At 45.7% G+C, this 18,637-nt stretch overlaps 1 protein-coding gene across 1 annotated transcript in view; it reads left to right on the forward strand.

The window, feature by feature from the left end:
- The first annotated feature begins 596 nt into the window (after positions 1-596).
- Positions 597-18,637, forward strand: part of PROZ (protein Z, vitamin K dependent plasma glycoprotein) — a 248,373-nt gene continuing 230,332 nt past the window's right edge. The window contains exon 1 of the mRNA XM_069637169.1: positions 597-781. Coding sequence (XP_069493270.1) covers positions 712-781 — 70 coding nt within the window. The 5' untranslated portion in view covers positions 597-711. The remainder of the gene's footprint in view (positions 782-18,637) is intronic.

The raw sequence follows: 18,637 nt of genomic DNA on the forward strand, positions 1-18,637 counted from the left end.
CCCCAACCACTGACTGATGTGGAAGACATACTCCCAAGTCTCTACACCAAACCCACAGAAAGGAGATTGGCACTCAGGAACCAGGCACTTCCGACATGCACTGAACAACAGCACAGGTTTCTCATCCGTCTCTCCCACTGTCCCACGAATGAACCCCAAACCCTTTTTTTCCAGGCACAAGAGGCCACCAGTAATGGCAGAAGGGTGCCATACAACACCACTTTCATTACATGTGCTCAAGATATAGTTGTGAGGCAAACGTATTGAACAGATTTATGAAAAAGCTATCGAGCCTCTGAATTGTTTTGCGATGTGAATGCATTAAGATGAGATGACAGTTAACCCTTCACAACATGAGATGGTCTCCTCGAGGCGTGTCATGCATATTTTTATGCTGAGTAAAAGCCCCTTTTTTTACAGTGACTAAATGTTCCACATAACATATTGCAAGCAGGCGTTTGAGGTTAGGAAGCAATTTCTCCAACGTGACTAGCTAGTGTCCTCCCTCTGCCCTCTAAAATATTTGCGCACTCCCTCTCCAAACTCCCAAATCACCTCAAAGGGCCATGTTGTGTCAGCCGCTAGGAGCGGTAACACGCTGTTGACCTCGGGGGACGCTGAACTTTAAACTTTAACTCTGTGTTTACCATAAGCGCACGCTGGGAACACCGACGCTGCTGTCTGGGAGTCAACGGTCCTAAAGGGTGGAAAATGGCGACCCAAATCAAGGCGACATCGTGGGTGTTGATGCTTATTATTCTTCACGAATCAGAACAAACAGGTACATTGGGGCATTATCGTTATTCTCGCCGAAAAGGGTATTTAATTGACTGGTTTTCAAAAAAATGGGGGAGAACAAAAACGGCTTTAATGTTGCAGTAGAAAGCTCCAGTAATTAAAACATGTGTGCCCTTTTTGCTTTGCAATTGATCTGACCGACATATCGTTAATCGGAAACAGTCCGAGATGTACAAATGGTGACAGGGAGACGGCGGCATAGATAAAAAGAACATGACCGAAAGAGACAGCTACAGATAGAGCGAGAGAGCCACGGAGTATAAAAAGGGAAGGAGAGAAGGGGCAGGAGACAGAAACAGAGAGAAAGACACAGAGCGCGCGAGAGAGAGAGAAGAGACACGGGTAGAGGGAATCACCACGAGCATCATTTACAGAGACATGTTAAGCTAAGAACAGATGCAGAGAAACAGGTGCAGGAACAGACATGGGTTGAGAGAAAAGATAAACGGAAAAACAGGTTGGTGCAGAGGTATATGGAAAGACTTGCAGGGACTATACTGCTAAATTAGTAAATTCAAGTAATAACATAATCAATTTGTGTAATTACGTTATGCACCTTACATGTAATTGCATAGTTGCCGGAGTGACCCATGTCAATCTATAGGTGTTTATCTAGTCGTGTTTTTTTCTTTGGAGTCTGGGATTTGTAGTTCTGCTTATTCCATTATAAAAATCAAACTACAGAGCCCAGAAGGCAAAGAAAAACCCAGGACTGGATAAACTCCTACAGATTGGAATGGATCATGTTGACAATTGTGTAATTGTGTATGAGCAAATGTTTTTCTCACGAGGGCATCACCACAGGTTGCTTGATAACAAGAAAATGCATAACCAGGGGACCCATATGCAGGCAGACTGGTAACATGACCTGGGGCGGTGACCAAAACCCTTTCCCCTCAGGTAGTACAAGAGAGACATTGGGTAAGAGTTGGCAATAAAAGGCCGTGGGATTTGATTGCACAATTATGCTCATAACAAAACATAATCATAATTACAGCAACTATAACATACTGTACTTTTGGGCATCGGGTCCCGAGGTTAAACCCTCTGGCCCGTGCCGCCTTTCTTTGGTCACCGTACAGTGACCTGTCTTCTCTTTCTTCTCGCCCTTTTTCCAGGGTAGGAGGGTTCTGGGAAAAAGAAGAGCCTCTGTGCACACAAAGTACTCTTTTGTTTGGGTCCCTGTGCATGGACCACAAACTGGTTTGCTTAGGTCCCCGTGCAGGGACCCAAACTGATTCTGTTTTCTGCTGCCAAAAGCAGCTCCTTATATAGGACCCAGGGGCTGTCCCCTGGGTCCTTGTTGTGTCTGTGTGGGGGCTGTGGTGCCAGCCCCCTGGTCGGCAGATGCCGACAGCAATTGCACCTTATGGTGCCTAAACAAGGATGTTCCCCGCCTACTTCCTGCTTCTCAGAGCACTGGTGTTTCTTCTCCCTTTGGTAGGAAAGGCAAGGTGTTGATTTAACACCTCGCCCTTCCCTACTGTCATCCCAGCCAGCGACTGAGTGATTTTTTTTTTAACAAAGAATCTATAGCGCTAACTATGAATTATGGTCAAATGTGGCTGTCTACGTGGTTGGGTGCCATGTGCAGCCACTCTTCCTCTTGGCATACCGTGTTTCATTTAGTTATCAACAAAGGGTCAAAACTAGACATATATCTACCTAAAATAAGGCTACACAGTGTTCAATTTATCCCACATGTAAGAAAAAACCATCTTGTGTTCATCCAGTTACTCAATACACAAGAAATGCATTTATTATTATATTCACTGAAAAGACTTTAGTTAAGGTGATCGGATTTAACACAACAAAACCCTTGAAATTCAGCAGATGTGGGAAGTGATGATCATCTTAACTCCTTTAATTTGTCATTGTCACAGTAGGGCTAGAATTTATCATAGGTGCTAAGAGAGAATATCTTATCTCATTTAGTAAACCCATTTTTCTACCAGACAACATGTCTCTTCCTCCTTCTAAAAACGATAAGTGCTTGCAAGAGAAAACCTTAGTTGAGTGTGCAAGAATTATTTGTTTCTAAAACGATATATGCCTTCAGTTTCAAACAATAAAACTGCCTAAGCTCCTAAAAGGAGTACATTTTCAAAAGAAATTAAAGGACCAGAGAAAGAAATAGGGAATATTCAATGCTCATTTTGGACTGGGGAGAACACACTTTGTGTTGCACAAGCAGTTATGAAGAATGTTAGGTGAAAAGTGTTCTTATGTTGGCACCTCCATTATGTGTCTCTAATTCTTGCTGTTGCTGCTGATTGGCTATGGCCATCGCCCGCATCTGGGGTTGTCGAACTTTTGCTTCACCTTTGAGTTCAGTAGATGCAGACAGGGGGCCTCCCCTCTGTATAATTTGACATCGCTGAGATGCATCCATGCTCTTCTCCCTTCAACCTTGACTGCAGATGGAATGATAGCTTCTACGATATAAGGGCATGTGCCAGTTCCAGAAAAAATAACGGCAAAACAATTTGTTGCCAGGGAACAATGCAGGTCCTTTCAATAAATTGTCCGGGTCAGTTTGTTCATCATTTTCATCTGTGTTCTTTGAACCACACTTCCTCGTCTGCACCTGTTGAGACATACATTTAAGAGATTCCGTCATAGCTGTCAAATAATTGTGCATTTCCTTCCCTAGTACAGTAGCAGCATTTTAATCCTCAATGTGAGCTTGTGCCGGAGGAGCAATGGGAGTATGCATTCTGCGTTCCATCACCAGCTCATGTGGAGTCAGATGATGGTCAGATCCTGGCTGGTTATGTGAGGCAAATAGGGCTAGATGAAGGCAATGTAATCAACTCTTTTTCAAAGTCTCTTTTAGTTTGGCAATTCATTCTTTTCGGAGGACGATGAACCACTCACAAAGTATGTTTGCTTGTGGTTGATAGGTGACTGAGAATTTGTGCCTTATCCTCAAGAGGATAGTGACATGCTCAAAGACCTCATTTACAAAGTGTGGTCCGTTGTCCGAATATAGCATATTGCACACTCCCTACCTTGGAAATACCTCACGTGTGAGGAACTTCACTACACATGTTGCATCTGGATGTGTGCAAAGTCCGGCTATGATCCAGTAGGAAAAGGAGCCAACAACTATTATCATATATGAGTAGCTTTTATTAATTTGGAGCATATCCACATAGTCGATATGCAAGTGCTGAAATGGTTCTGCAGGATGGATTATTGCTACTCGCACAGTTCTCAAAGCGTTGCCAGCAGTAAATTATTGACACACTATGCAGTTGATAACAAAGTTTGAAATGTGCACATTCAAATTAGGGATCAACCACTCCCTCGAAATCAGTACTGCAAGATATTCTCTTTTTATGTGTGATGGGTAGTGTAATGGTTCTAGTGCTACTGTAACCAGCCCTAGTGGCCTAACATGTTTGCCAGCTTTCCTGCTCCCACATTGTATCAGTGGGGGGGGCGTTGAGCACCCTCTTCTTTTCTATAATTCCCGCTCCTCTAGTGGTGCCCTCCCCTGTAACTCGGTAATTTGCGCTATGGGTAGTGTATTAGAGCCCTCCTTTAGCACCATGTTGTGCGCATGTGTATATTTGTTGGGCGCAGTGGCAATGTCAGATACTTCTGGGAAATATGCTGTTCATTTTGCTTCTAGCTCTGTAGCCTCATTGCTGCGAGAAATCAAGTCTGCACCTCTGGTGTGCACTGCGCATTTCACCACAGCAATAACTGTTGGAAGTTCAAGTGTGTGGAGTCTGTCTAGTAATGGTGCATGATGTTGTGCCATCTGCATTAAAGAAGTTCCTCCTTTTTTAGCGTGACAGTGCTGTGTGTACTGTTGACATAACATAGGCGGAGTTGGAATACACCATTACCTTCTCATCCTCATGTGCTTCAAGTGCCAATAGCAATGCTGTCAACTCTGCTCCTTCTGCTGAAAACGGTGCTGGCAATCTTGCACTTTTAGCCATCTCAAAGCTGTCAGTCAGTTTTGCCTTCACCACTGCTGTTCCACTATGCCTCTCACCCGTGCTCTGATCTATTGACAGTGACCCATCAATGAAGAGCGTTATCTAACATTTTCCTCGATGTGAGGTATATCATAATAATCAGTGTAGGTAACACAATAATTTACATGATCTCCCTCTTTCACTGGTTCAGCTATAAATCTGGTTGGGTTTATTACCCAACACCTGATAATGTTGATCAATGGATTCAATATAATCACCTCATAGTCTGATTCTCCCTGCGTAGTCAATGTACTTTCGGGCTTTTCAAGGATGGTGAAAGGGCATGTTCAACATATAAAATAACTGGACAGCCCATCGTGATGCTGGTAGATTTCTCTATTCAAAAAGCTGCTGCAGCCGATGCTTGCTCACATGGGTAATAGCCTCTCATTACTGGATCTAGGATCCCACTGTAAAATTCTAATGGTTTGTGTGTAGGAGTTTTCTGAGTGAGGTAAGCTGTCATCACTACTCCATTTGAATGTGAAAAAAGACAAAAATCTTCATTGCAATCTGGAATCCCTAAAACTGGAGCTGTGCTGATGTGCTGATTGCTCATCAAAAGCCTTTATCATCTCTCCTGTACAGGAGATGTCACTGTTCTATTTCTGTGCTTCTTTCAGCCCGTTTAAAGGTAGACTTACATATGTGCTGTAGTCAAAAGACCCATGCCCTACAATAATTGCAAAGGCCTAGAAATTGCTGTAATCCTTTCACTGTCCCTACCAGGCTTGTTTTCATGATTGCTTCTGCTTTTTCACGTGTCACTGTCCTCCCTTCTTTTGATATCAGCGGGCCTATGCATAGGACTTCTTCCAAGCAATATTGCATTTTTTCTTTGTCCACCTTGTTTCCTTTCTCTTCCAATACTGCCATTAGCTTCACTGAGTCTCTCCTGCACTCTTCTTCCATGGTGCTCCACACCAATATGTCATTGTCATATTGGATGAATGCACTGTCAAGTTGTGCCTTTCCTAAGTTCAACTGCAGCACTCGGTTAAAGACTGAGGGTGATTCACAGTACCCATGTGGTAAATGGATATGTTGCAGTCGAATTGCGCAGGTTAGTGAATTCAGTCAAGTATTGAGAATCTGGATGCAAGGTAATTGAAAAGAAGGCATTCTTTAAATCAATCACTGTAAAATATTTAGCTTTAGATGGGATATTGCATAATATAGTGGCCGGATTTGGCAGTAATGGAAATTCTGCCTCAACAATATTGTTTAGTGGGCGTAGATCCTGTATGAAGCTCCACAAGCCACCTGTCAGTGTTTTTAATGGGGTACACAGCCATGTTGCATGTTGATTCTGAAGGCACTAATATACCCAGTCGCATTAAGGCAGCAATTGTTTCATAGATACCCTCGTCAGCTTCCTTTGACACGGCATACTGTTTTACTCATGGTAAAATAGCCCCTTCTTTAGTTTAAATTTGACTTCCCCTACTCCTTTTAATAGTCCCACATCATATGAACTGCTGGGCCATAATGAATTGGTACGTGCGCCAAATCTTCTTGAAGGAAGGATGGTACTTTCCTCACTAATGCCATTCTCTGGGGGATTTCCCTGTTCTAAATTTGTAACTGGAATGTGAGGCTGATGCTAAACATCAATTTGTCATCTGAGTCCTCCTCTGTAAGCAATTCTTCATCAGTCACGTCAGGCAGTCTATGTACCTCATCAAGCGCTATTATTGTGCGCCAGTTTACTCCTTCATCATTTATCCCATGTAAAATTACTCAGCCCTCTCTTACTGATGCTGCTTCTAGCTGAATTCTAATTATCTGGGTACTTTTGGGCAAAATAAAAACTCTGCAGGTAGCCTGAATATTCTTTCCAGTATTGTTGGAAGCTGTGCTAGCAATATGTGTAATCCATAAAGGAACACTTCCGGGTTTAGTGGCATCCCTCTCAGTACTTTCAAAATCTGTAGGGAGCTAGCCAACCTATCTGCAGTCTCCTCCTCCCCTCTTCCTTCCCAGGCCCTATGCAATGCACATGCCAGACACGTTGCCACCAAAACTCAGGACATCCTGAAAACCATTGTTGCTCACCCGCCAAACCCATCCCACATCCCCTTGCCTCCCTTGGCCACTCACCCTCCTCCTTCCACCTTCTCCTCCTTCACCCCTGTCACACCTGAAGAAGTTACCAGAGTTGTCCAATCTATGAAGGCTTCTTCCAAACAGGTTCCCCCCTGCTCACCCTGAACCATCAAGGACAACATTGGCTCTCTTGCCTCCGTATTCACTGCTTTTTGCAACCACTTGTTCTCTGGTTCTTTCCCCTCTTATCTCATGCACACCCTTGTGTGCCCGCTCCTGAAAAAATCTTCAGCAGACCCTACGTGTCCATCCGACTAATGCCCTATTTCAATCACCCCCTTCCTGGTGAAACTGCTAGAGAAGCTGTCCTTGCCCCAACTCCACTCACACACTGAACTTGTTGGTAGTCTCCACGATCATCAATCCGGATTACAAGCAACCAGAGGCATGTAAACTGCTCTTCTGAACATCCGTGAAGAACTGCTCGCATCCCTGGACTCCAACTCCCCATCTGTCCTAATCCTACTTGATCTTATCTCTGCCTTTGACACTGTCAACCATTCCATCCTCATACAAAGGCTCCACAATACCCTTGGTATCTTGGAATGGGCACTGGATTGGCTGACCTCTTTCCTAATTGACCGCTCTTCCCAAGTCATCTTGGGCACCTTTTCCTCTCCTACATCCTTCTCCACATGTGGTGTCCACCAGGGATCTATCCTCTCCCCCTGGCTCTTTCTACCTTGCTCAGCTGGTACTCCTTATCTCCTCCTTCTCCCCCAACTTCCAGTGTTATGCAGACAACACTCAACTCTTTTTCAGACTTCCTGCTGACTCACTCGCACCTTCCTTCATTCCTGGCTGCCTATCAGCCATCCAGGCCTGGTGCACTTCCAACGATCTCTGCTTCAATGCCAGCAAAACTGAGATCTTTCCGATTGGGAACCCTGCTACCTCCTTCTTCCCTTTGCTCTTGTCCCCAACCCTAGGCACTCCTCCTGCTCCATCTTCTGAAGCCAGAAACCTTGGGAGTCATCTTTGACATCTCTCTCTCCATCCTCCCTCACACCCAGGTCATTGCTAAGAAGGACCACTTTCACCCTTTCCTTCTCAAAGGAATTCTCCCTTTTCTCACTTTCCCCCAGAAGCTTAATGTTTCCCGAGCCCTGGTTCCCTCTAGGATTGACTATTGCAGCAGCCTCCTCCTTAATATACCTTCTTCCACTCTGCAACCCCTTCAGCTAATCCAGAATAGAGCAGCAAGACTTATTCTTGGTTCTAAAGCCCAGGGACCACATCTCTCCTGCCCTAAAAAGTCTCCACTGTCTCCCGGTTGCTGCACGGATCAAATTCAAATCCCTCTGCAACATCCACAAGGCTGCTTCGGGCCAGGGACCACACTCTCTGCAACTCTCTCTTACAAAATATGCTCCTTCTAGACCTCTACGTTCCTCTGGCACCAACTCCCTCTGTGTAAAGCATTTTGCTAAACAGAGAACAGGAGGTTGTTCGCTTTCCTCAGCTGGATTCCCCAGCTATGGAACAGCATCCCCCTCCCTCTGTGTCTTGAGCAGGACCTTCTTAAGTCCCAAAAGTACCTCAAGACTTTCCTATTTTCCTCCTTCCCTTCTTCCCTCCTCTGCTAATCTCACTGTTGCTGTGATTGGTGTCTTGGACCCTTATGCATCCTCAGGCCCCTGACCACTCACATCCAATCCCCACAGCTTCTGTCTACCTCCTTCAGCACTTTCCTTGGCACACCCTCTGCACTGGAGGATCGCACTTTTCCACCCAACGCGGCTCCTGGCACTTCATATGTGACTCACCCTTGAGCACGGACAACCCAGCACCTACCCCACTGCCCTCTTCCTTGCTGCGCTTGTATGTTCTGAAAACTCACAAGGCATAGAAGGTTCGGTCGTCCCTTCCCCCACTGTATTTTTTGTATATTTTAATTGTACTGCTATCCCATGTTCCCTCCCTGTTGCCCTGTGGGCAGTTTGAAACAAAATGTATGAGCTGTATAAGCGTCTAACAAATAAACAATAAATACATAAATAAATAAAACAAACATCACCCCCTCCATTGTGTACTTTGATAACTTCTTCTGCACTAACTTCGCCTTCTCCTCTTACATTTTTTTCTAGCATTCTCCTGCCTTAACCGACAATAGTGCACTATACTTAGCTGGATCTCTGACCATGGTTTAGCCTGCATGCCCGCTAATTTCTTCAGCTGCTTCTGCACCTGTTCTAGCTATCCTTGACATAATATGTGATAAAATAACCCCACTCTTTGTACCATAGTTCTCTCGTCTCATAAACCACTAAGGTAACTGCCTAAACTGACCACCTAAACAACAGGTAACCTTAAAAAAAGAACACAGAAACATAATAGTAAGCATGACTTTCCCCTCCCCTATATTTGCTGTGTAGTTGAGTGTATACGTGCACTCCGTGATCCCCTGAAGCCCCTCGGACACTGACTCTCCCAGAATTTGCCACTCTGCCGTCCGGTCTGCTTGGCGTCCCATGGGTAGCGGGCAGGATTATTTCCAAGGTGGCTACTGACGGCCTCTTCAATTATTCCCACGCATGATCTTGGGGTCTGATCCTTGTGGGTCGAAGCGCAGTTTAATGCCAAAAGGTCTTAGCAACCATCCTTTGCTACCACTTGTAAAAGAGTGGCAGGGGCACTCTTAGAAGTAACCACGATTACCAGCAAGAGGGCACTTGGGCCCTAACAAAATCCCCACCTCAAGAATGGAAGACTCAACCATAGGGCAAAGTTTACTGTCTTTATTATCAATGAAAATAACAGGGATTACATTAGAACAGCATATCGTTCCAAGAATTCTCATCCTCCAAACGGATCGAAAAATGTTTCAACTAAATGTTTTCCATCGAATTCTAACCAACAAAAAATGTGCATCGAATACATATGTGTATGTGTTAAAGGGTTAATTTTGTTTTGGCTGGATTTATAAAGAGTAAAAACGGTAGGTTAAGCCCCCCTCCAAAAAAAATGCATTCGATGCACATTTTTTCATTGGTTGGAATTTGATGGAAAATGTTTTGTTGAAACGACTAGTAACCCCTACAAACATGTGTCACATGGTTTTAACTGCTAGTGACGTCACAAAAACAAGTTGCATCCTAAAATACCTATCATCGAATGGGATTGGTTAATTGAGGAAGACTATGGACCTCATTACAAGTGTACCGGTCCGGAAACAACGGTGTCAGTAAGCCTACTGGCACTGCTGTTTCCGGACCGGCACACTATGGGTTTCCCTGCCGGAGCCGCTGTTCTCGAAAGGGCTGACTCCGCCGGGCACAGTGGCCGCGGTAGGCAAGCCGTCACGGAAGCACCAGCACTGTTAACAGTACAGTAGTGCCAGTGCTTCTGTGATCCCCATTTCCATGGAGTCCCAAAGGAGTCCCAAAGGACTCCATGGGAAAGGGGATTTACAAATGACCGGCACCTGACTTCCCGGACCGCCAGGGTCATAATCCCCCGGTGTTACTGGGAAGTCAGGCAGCAGTAATTTTATTTGGGTCCGGCAGGGTTACTGCCGGACCTGTAATGAGGCCCATATATCTGTTGGTAAAACCATTGGATAGCCATATCTAGTGGCTCCTCCTAGGACCACCTCTAAGTGTGACAATTACAAAGTTACAGGTTAACCGGAAAGCAATTGGCTCATGCAACTTAGTGTACCTTAATGTGCAAGGTAGCTAGAGATTGGGCAGAACAGGTCTTCCAAGCCTTGGGACCTTGAACAGCCACCATGCCACGTGAACCTCCTCAAGGCAATGGGAATGATCACAAAGGTGCTGTCTGTTCCAGGCAAGTTGTCATCTCTGATCGCCTAGGCCCTGAGACAGAACATTCAGCTTTTAACCTGTGTAGTAATTGTATCTTTCCAGCTTTGGTTCAATGGGAACAGATTTCCCCCACCTGCCTCGAATGAATAGGCACTGTCATATTCTTCCAGGTCACGTGTGTATGGACAACGAAATGAAGATTTCCTGCTTGAAATTATGTGGAGTTTAGGCTATCTTCCTTACAGGTGTCTTATTGCCTTAGTAAACTGGAAACCTTTCGTCTCTGCTCGTCCTTGGCAAGGATGTTCAGCGTGTCTCTGTGCTAAAAGCTCTGTCTGTCTGCCTTTAGCTGAATCAGGCTGTCAGCCTCTCCCTGTATTTGAAGTTAATCTTGCTTTCCCCATTCACTTCAGTGCATCTATGGTTTCCATCTTTGCTTTATGGCAGTCCATGTTAGCCACAATTAAGCATGAGCAAGCTGGTTGCACATATTCTTGGGGTCTGGCTGTTTCTGCTTAGCAAAGGCTATATATATATATATATATATATATATATATATATATATATATATATATATATATATATATATGTGTGTGTGTGTCAGTCCTCTATCAATGTGAGTCATAAGCATTTGTTTCGTGTCTATCTGCTATAAACTAAAATGTCTTTGTAGCTTCATGCACGGATGCCTATATGCTTCATGTCTAATGCATCTATGTGAGGATGTCAGTGGCGATGTCATCAGCATTTTAGAGGTTATAGTCAGTCAACTTGTTCAGTCGATAACAACTGTATCTCCTCCATATTGTAAGTCAGGTACGGTTTGAATGGCTGTCTGAGCGAATAGCGTTTTTCAAATCTGTGATACATCACTGATGGCGAGGAAGGGCCCATGAGTGATGTGCATCTCTCATCTCTCTGCCTTGAGGCTAAGAGTCAGGAGGGGGTCATGAGGGTCACACTTGTATCTCTCTCTTCATCTCTACATATGCAGCAGGATCTTCATCTGGTCCCATTTTCCATGTCATGATTGCACCCACATCTGATATGTCAGGATATTGTATTTTAAGCACCCTCCAAACGTCTGCCCTACAATTATTAAAAGGTTCCCATCATGTTTTGTGTTTTGGGCTGTCACCGAAGGGTATCCTGCCTGTTTCCAAATGTCCTCTGATTGTTCACCCAATATGACGGCAAAAAGGCTTTTTATGTTACCCACAGCCAGTGCCCTACCCGCTGTCATTCTCTCCAACTCATAACTCCATTTGTCTGCTCCTGCTGTGAGAGATGGTAATTTATTACTCAAGTTATTTTTTTCTGTCGGTGGACATGGTATATATATATATATATATTTTGTGATACTCCTCCTTCTTTCTCTAATAAAGGAAATTGTTTTAGCCCAGAGACCCATCCAATCGCGGCTGCACCCTTTGTCTTTGTCACCATCTCTTTGATGCTTTTTTTCTTTCGCCCTGGTACATTTCTCAGTTTATTCACGTATGGTGTCCTCCCTTTGCACGTACCTTTGGGTGTCTTGAATATTTAACAGATTATTTATTTTATTTTATTGAGAATTTGTAAGGCACTTTGTACAACATAATTGTGTTTCAAAGCACCACAAGGCTAAATGGGAAGGGAAAAAGTGATATAAAACACTGGCAAAACAGTAATATACCATCATGGTCCTACTAGGCCTTGTGGCATATGGCTGTGCAAGTGCAATGAGGAGAGGTGCAGTGGAAGGGGATGGAAGGGGATCAGAGGAGTGGACAAGTGCTGGACTAGGGCCCTGGAGAGAAGTGCTAAGGGGAGCCAAGGAGGAGAACCTCAGGCTAAGTGCTGGTACAGGCAACTCCCAAAGATGGGATGTGGAGCCACCAAACAGTGGGGGTAGAGGTGCTGGCATTGACTTGGAGGAAGGGCCTGGGATCTTGTGAGCTTCATGAGGATCAGGCCACCAATCACAGTGGCCATGGGGTGATTACCAGGGAAGGGAAAGAGGTAGAGAAGAGCAGAGTTTTGAGCAGTTTCTGGAACTGGAGGAGGGCCAGCTCAAGTCAGAGAGTGGCAGGGAGGCTGTTCGAAAGGGAGGCACCAGCCGAGGAGAGAGACTTGCACCCCACTCTCTGCTTGGAGAAGCGTTTGACAGTCAGAGAGTTGGAATTAGAGGAGCGTAGTGCTCTAGCAGGGGAGTATTCAGGGGAAAAAGTTGGAGATGGCATGGACCCAGGCACCACAAGGCCTTGTGGATGATGCAGAGGGTCTAGAATTTGATGCTTGCAGGTACCAGGAGCCAGTGGAGAGTTGTTATGGCTGGAGAGATACCGTCCCTGAGCTTGAGGCCAAGGATAAGTCTTGCAGCCATGTTCTGGATTAGCTGGAGGGGGTGAAGGGAGGAAAGAGGGAGATTGAGAAAGATAGATATTGAAGAGCCATGGCGGGCGAGGTAGATATTGAAGAGCCATGGTGATAGGATAGAGCCATGGGGGACGCTACAGGTAGAGAGGGTGGTGGTGGAGGAGAAAGGGCCCAGTTGCAGCTGGGAAGAGTAGTTAGTGAGGAAGGAGGTCAGCCAATCCAGTGCCCAGTCAGTGATGCCGAGGATGTCATGGAGTCCATTTATGAGGATGAAATGGTGGGCCGTGTCGAAGTCAAAGAAGAGATCGAGGAGAATGAGAACAGCTAGAGAGTTGGACACTGGTGTTCAGGAGAGCATTTTCCATGCCCCTGGATGACTGGAATTCAGATTGATGGTCATGAAGGCAACCAACACGATCAGTGCGGAGGGTCAGTTGGGGGAGGACCAACATTTCCAAGAATTTACCCAGGAAGGGGCTAGTAGAGATATGGCAATAGTTAGCCAGAAAGTGGGGGTCAGCAGATGGCTTTTTTAGGACAGGGTGCACAACAGAGTGCTTGAGGGATGGAGGGAAAGTGCCAGTGGCAAAGGAGTGGTTACAGAAGTTAGCAAGTGCTGGGGTGAGAGGGGAAATGTTGTCTTTAACGGTTCTAGAGGAGCAGGGGAGCACTTATTTGGAGGAGGTCTTCATAAAGCAGACCACTTTAGAGACCTCATCCGATGCTATGAGCAGGAGTGAGGAGAGTGAGTGGGGTGGGAGGAGTGGGACCTGGGAGGCAGCAGAGCAGGCGTGGGAGATGGGGTGGAGGAGAGTGAAGACAGGGTGTCCTGAGTTTTGGATGTGAATGGGAGGCCAAGGCAGTGCTGAAAGCCTTGGAAGGAAGGAGAGAGGTGGAGACTGCAAGTGGATTGACGAGTTCCCTGCAGATTTTGAAAATTTCAGCCATGTTGTTAATGGTTCCAGAGATGCAGGCTTGGGTTGGCCCGCTTCTTGGAACAGATAGAGAAGTGATATTGCCTTTAGAGCATGCGGCAGGCCAGTTTGCCAGAAGGTATGCTCAAGATCTGCCACTTCCGTTCGGCAACTCTGAACTTGTGTTTCAGGGATGCTAGATCAGAGTCATAGCAGCTGTTGTTCTTGGTGGCAGGTTTTAGGTGGATTCTCATGGCAGGTGCAATGATGTCAAGGGTGTTGGAGATGGCAAGGTGCAGGTTAGCAAGACAGATTCAGAGGGAGAGTCAGGAGCAGGGATGGGAGGGGTGATGAAGGTGGAGGCAAAAGCAGGAACGGCCACTGGCTTCATCGTTCAAATGATGGCAAAGGAGGCTGGCAGTGCAGGGGTGGCTCGGATAGAGGGCAAAGGGGCCCCATGCAGGAGGAAAGGAGAGAGTGGTCAGGCCAGGAGAGGGTAGTGGTGACAGAATTAGAGATAGGGATGTCAACAGAGATGAGGGCATCAAGATTGTGGCCGGCAGAGTGAGTCGGGCCGGAAGGAAGAAAAGTGAGAGAGAGGGAGTCACAGAGGATCCAGTCACAGGTGGATGATTCAAGAGAGTCGAGGTGGATGTTGAAATCACCAATGAGGAGGAGTTTGGAATAAGAGGTTGAAAGGGATTAGGCAAGGTCGACCCGTTCAGAGCGAAATAGATAGATACTTCCAAGGCGTCTGTAGATAGTGGCGTGGGTGAGAGAGAGAGAAGACTAGAGCCCAAGCGGAAACACGAGGAATTCAAAAGAGGAGTAGGATTGAGTAGGAATGATGGAAGCAGTGACCCACTCAGGGAAGATCAGGGCCACTCCACCTCCAGGCCTGTTGGGTCTGGGTTTGGAGAGGACTTTGTAGCCCTCATGAAAAAGAGCTGGAATTGAAACACGTCTCGGTAAGAGCGAGGAAGTCCAGGTCAAAGTCTTCGAGAAGGAGACAGATGTCAGAAGAGTGTCAAAGTCTTCGAGAAGGAGACAGATGTCAGAAGAGTGTTTGACAGCAGAGCCAGCATTCAGAGTAGCTATATGAAGCTGGTTACCACCTTTGAAGGTTTTCTGAGGGGGTGTACAGAGGCGTGGTGCTCTCATCGGTGGTGGTGAAGAAGTTAGGGGAGAGGAAGCCGGGGTGGCAGGAGAAGGGAGGAAGTTTATGAGAGAAGGCAGACGCCGATCGAGAAGAAGAAGAGTAGGTTGAGAGCCCTGCTCCATGATAGTGCCATTGTGATAGACATAAATGATACACCTAGAGGAAGAGAAATATGCAAGGAGTACTTCCCACCTGGCGCCACCATTAATGGGTGAGCAGGAGAAAGGAGAAGGAGTGGAGACCTAATGGGGCCTCCGTAGGTCAGGAGAGGGGACAGTGAAGAGGATGTCCGTGATAGTCTGTCTGGAAGTGGCATTGGCATAAGTGTCTGCGATAGGTAGGCCTGAATTAGTCCACGAGAGCTTTTTTCAACTTTCTTCCCTCCAGACATTGTGAGAGAGGTAGGATAAGAGATATAATAGCAGTTAGAATAGAAAGGAGAGAAGGAGGGTGCCCTTGGGGTAGAAGGGGAGTGAGAGATAAATTGGGAGCTTCACAGTGCACAGGAATTCACAAGTGGCCTATCAGCCAGCAGGCAGAGGAGGAGGTGTGCAGTGAAAGGCAAATAGTGCAGAGAATAAAAAGCACACCTAGATTAAAAATTGCCAAAAAGCACTAGAAACAGCACAAAATGGAGGATGCAGTGATTTAAAAAGCACACTCAGATTTGATATTGCCAAAAAGCATTAGAAACTGCACTGTTGAGGAATTATGGGTTTGACACTAGCAGGCAGTAGAAAGCAAGCTATAAGTGAAATTTAAATACGATACACACACTTAACTCAGGAGGATAGTTGAGGGGCAACTTGCGAGCCCTGGAAGCAAGACAACACAGAGCAGCACAGGTTCGATCCCTGGGTCTGCGCTTAGAAACATCAGGGTATTAAGCGTGTTATAAATAAGCAATCATATCATAGCATATCATATCATATCATATCATATCATATCATATCATATCATATCATATCATATCACATCAAGTGGGAAGAAGATACAGGTCACAGTTAGGCAATAGGGCAAGGCAGTAGGATTCAGCAGGCAACCAGGTAGAAGCTTGTGGTGCAGGAGCAGTTGATCCAGGGTGCTTCCCGATAAAAGGCAGTAGCACATGCATCATGGTCCAGAAATGCAGGGTTACAGTGGGGTTGTTAATTGTGCAGCGTGGGCCTGGGAAAGGTTGGGTGGGCCTTGGTGCTGTGGGCCGGCTCTTTGGCCAGCCGTCTCCGGGTAGGCCTCTATTCACTCAGTGACAACCAATCAGAGCCTTAGTATGGTGCCATGGCAATCCTTGGAGGCATTCCAGTGCCGAGGATGAGGGTGGCCATTAGCAACAGAAGAAAAGTTAATGTTGAATGCGCAGCACGCTTGTGTTGCATTTGGTGAAAAAAGCAGTTAATTTTCAGCATGTTGTAGTCCGGCCGATATTCTGCTGCTACTTCGCATTAAAAAAAGTACACAAACACACCACTGAAGATGCATCGCCCAAAAGGGCTTACCTGTAGTCAATGGTGCTCGGAAATCATCTGGTGCGTGGATCGATCAGCTGGGTGAGGTGGGGGAGCGAGGAGAGGCAAGCGACCACCACGCAGTGAGGGAAAGAAGGAAAGTTCTGGCCTTATCGCTGGTTCCTCTAGTTCTGACCAAGGTACCTCTCTCCCCACACATGTAACCATAGATGGTGCTCGGGTAGCTTCCTCTTCCCGACTGTCTTCGTCATCTTCCTCTTCTGTCAATATGTCATCATCTTCCTCATCCTCTCTGTCCTAAAAATCTAGTCTCCTAAGAGGATCTGTTCTATACATCCCATTCACCACTTCTTCCATTATGTCCCTGCCTTCCTCTTGCTGGTCTGTTCTCCAACTTCCTCTTGCACCAATGCCACCCGGGCTGTAATCTTTCCTTCGCACTACACCTTTATTTGACATTGCATGTCTGCTCGTAATGTCATCAACTTCCTTGCAGCACCTTTCTAAGCTATTCTCTCTTTCTTCATCTCGCCAGTTCTGTATTTCTTTCTCTTCCTCTCGTTTTCTTGCCCTTTATTTCTCTTCTTGTTTGTTTTGTCTCTCTCTCTCTGTCTTTCTCTTGTCTGTCGTCCATTTCCTTCTCTTCTTGTGTCCTTTGTCTTACTCTGTCTTCTTTATGCCTGCCCTCCTTTCCTTCTCTTCCCTTTGTTTCTCCATTTCTCTCTTTTCTCTTATTCAATCTCTTTCTTCTTCCACTCGTTTCTCTTCTTCTTGCGCCTGTCTTTCTCTAACTTCTTTTGCCTTCTCTAGAGTTATCAATGCCCTTTCCATCCAACTTGAGCATTATCTGTCCTCCTATCCATTCATTTGGTACCATTAATATCTCACCCCTGTTGTCTTGCCCCCCCTCTATGAACCTCTTCCTCTGCTTCCATTAACTTTGCTTGCAAGTCGCAACGCTCATCATATTTTGCGTGTGTGGACAGTAGTCATTGTTTGCTTATTTTCTTCCCTCTCCCCACTTATAATGTCTTCACTGCTGTTTGCAGGCGGTGCATATATGTGATTAGTATACCCTGCTGCTGCTTTTAATACGTGCAATGCATATAATCCCTGTGCAGTCGAGGACAGACCCCTGCTCTGGAGAGGAGGAGGAGCTGTGGGTGTCATACATCCATTATCATGCTGATTAAGCATCAATTCCTATATATCTGGCTCCACTTTGTCCTGGCCGACCATTTTCCATTATTTGAGAATCCCTAGCCTATTTCATATCTGTTTTCCCTTATAAGCAGCATGTAGATATGTGCACATGTGTTGCAGTACTGTCTTCGAATGAGCCAGGGCATAAACATTGTGCCCGCTGTGTCTTTAACCCATTCTGTGTGGTATTTGAGAATGTTGTCCTTAATCGGGGCAATGACTTACATAAATGAATAATTGGAGTGTCCCCCATTACAATAGTTCACAACACAATTTATCAATATTTACCAAACTTTATTTTAATTCTCACACTTTTTCCTCCTTGGCACTTCCCTCCCCAACAATGCTTCTCCACAAATGAATACTTCTGGACCTCTCTCTGAGACCAGGCACTGCTCCATCAATCGTTCAGAGTGGCACCACAAAACTCCACTCACTCTCCAAGCAGCCCCACCTCGCTGCTCCCACACCGGACCACACTCCTCAGTCTAAACCACCACTTTTCCTCCTCCACAAATATACACAAATCCACTTCTACAAGGCATACGTTATCTCACAACTTGAGGCTGGCACCAGCAATCACTGCACAAATAAAATACAATACGTTGTTTCCATCCTACCTTATTTCACTTTAGCCTTGGCCCAAATTTTCAGCTACTGTCAAAGCTCTGCACGGATCTGTATTTCTGTGGATTCAGCTTTTTGAGTTTTCCCGAGGACATGAGGCCTTTGCTCATTCAGAAGTATGCTGCAGCTTCCATTTTTAAGAAGATGGCTGCTCAATTACGCTCTTGTTTCTGTGTTAGTGAGCTATATTTGCATGTTGTTTATGTTGCATTCACCTTATACATTGATAATTTTAGTGTTCTGTTAA

This window comes from Ambystoma mexicanum, chromosome 7p, assembly GCF_040938575.1.
Source record: "Ambystoma mexicanum isolate Mex_15411 chromosome 7p, UKY_AmexF1_1, whole genome shotgun sequence".
NCBI lineage: Eukaryota > Metazoa > Chordata > Amphibia > Caudata > Ambystomatidae > Ambystoma > Ambystoma mexicanum.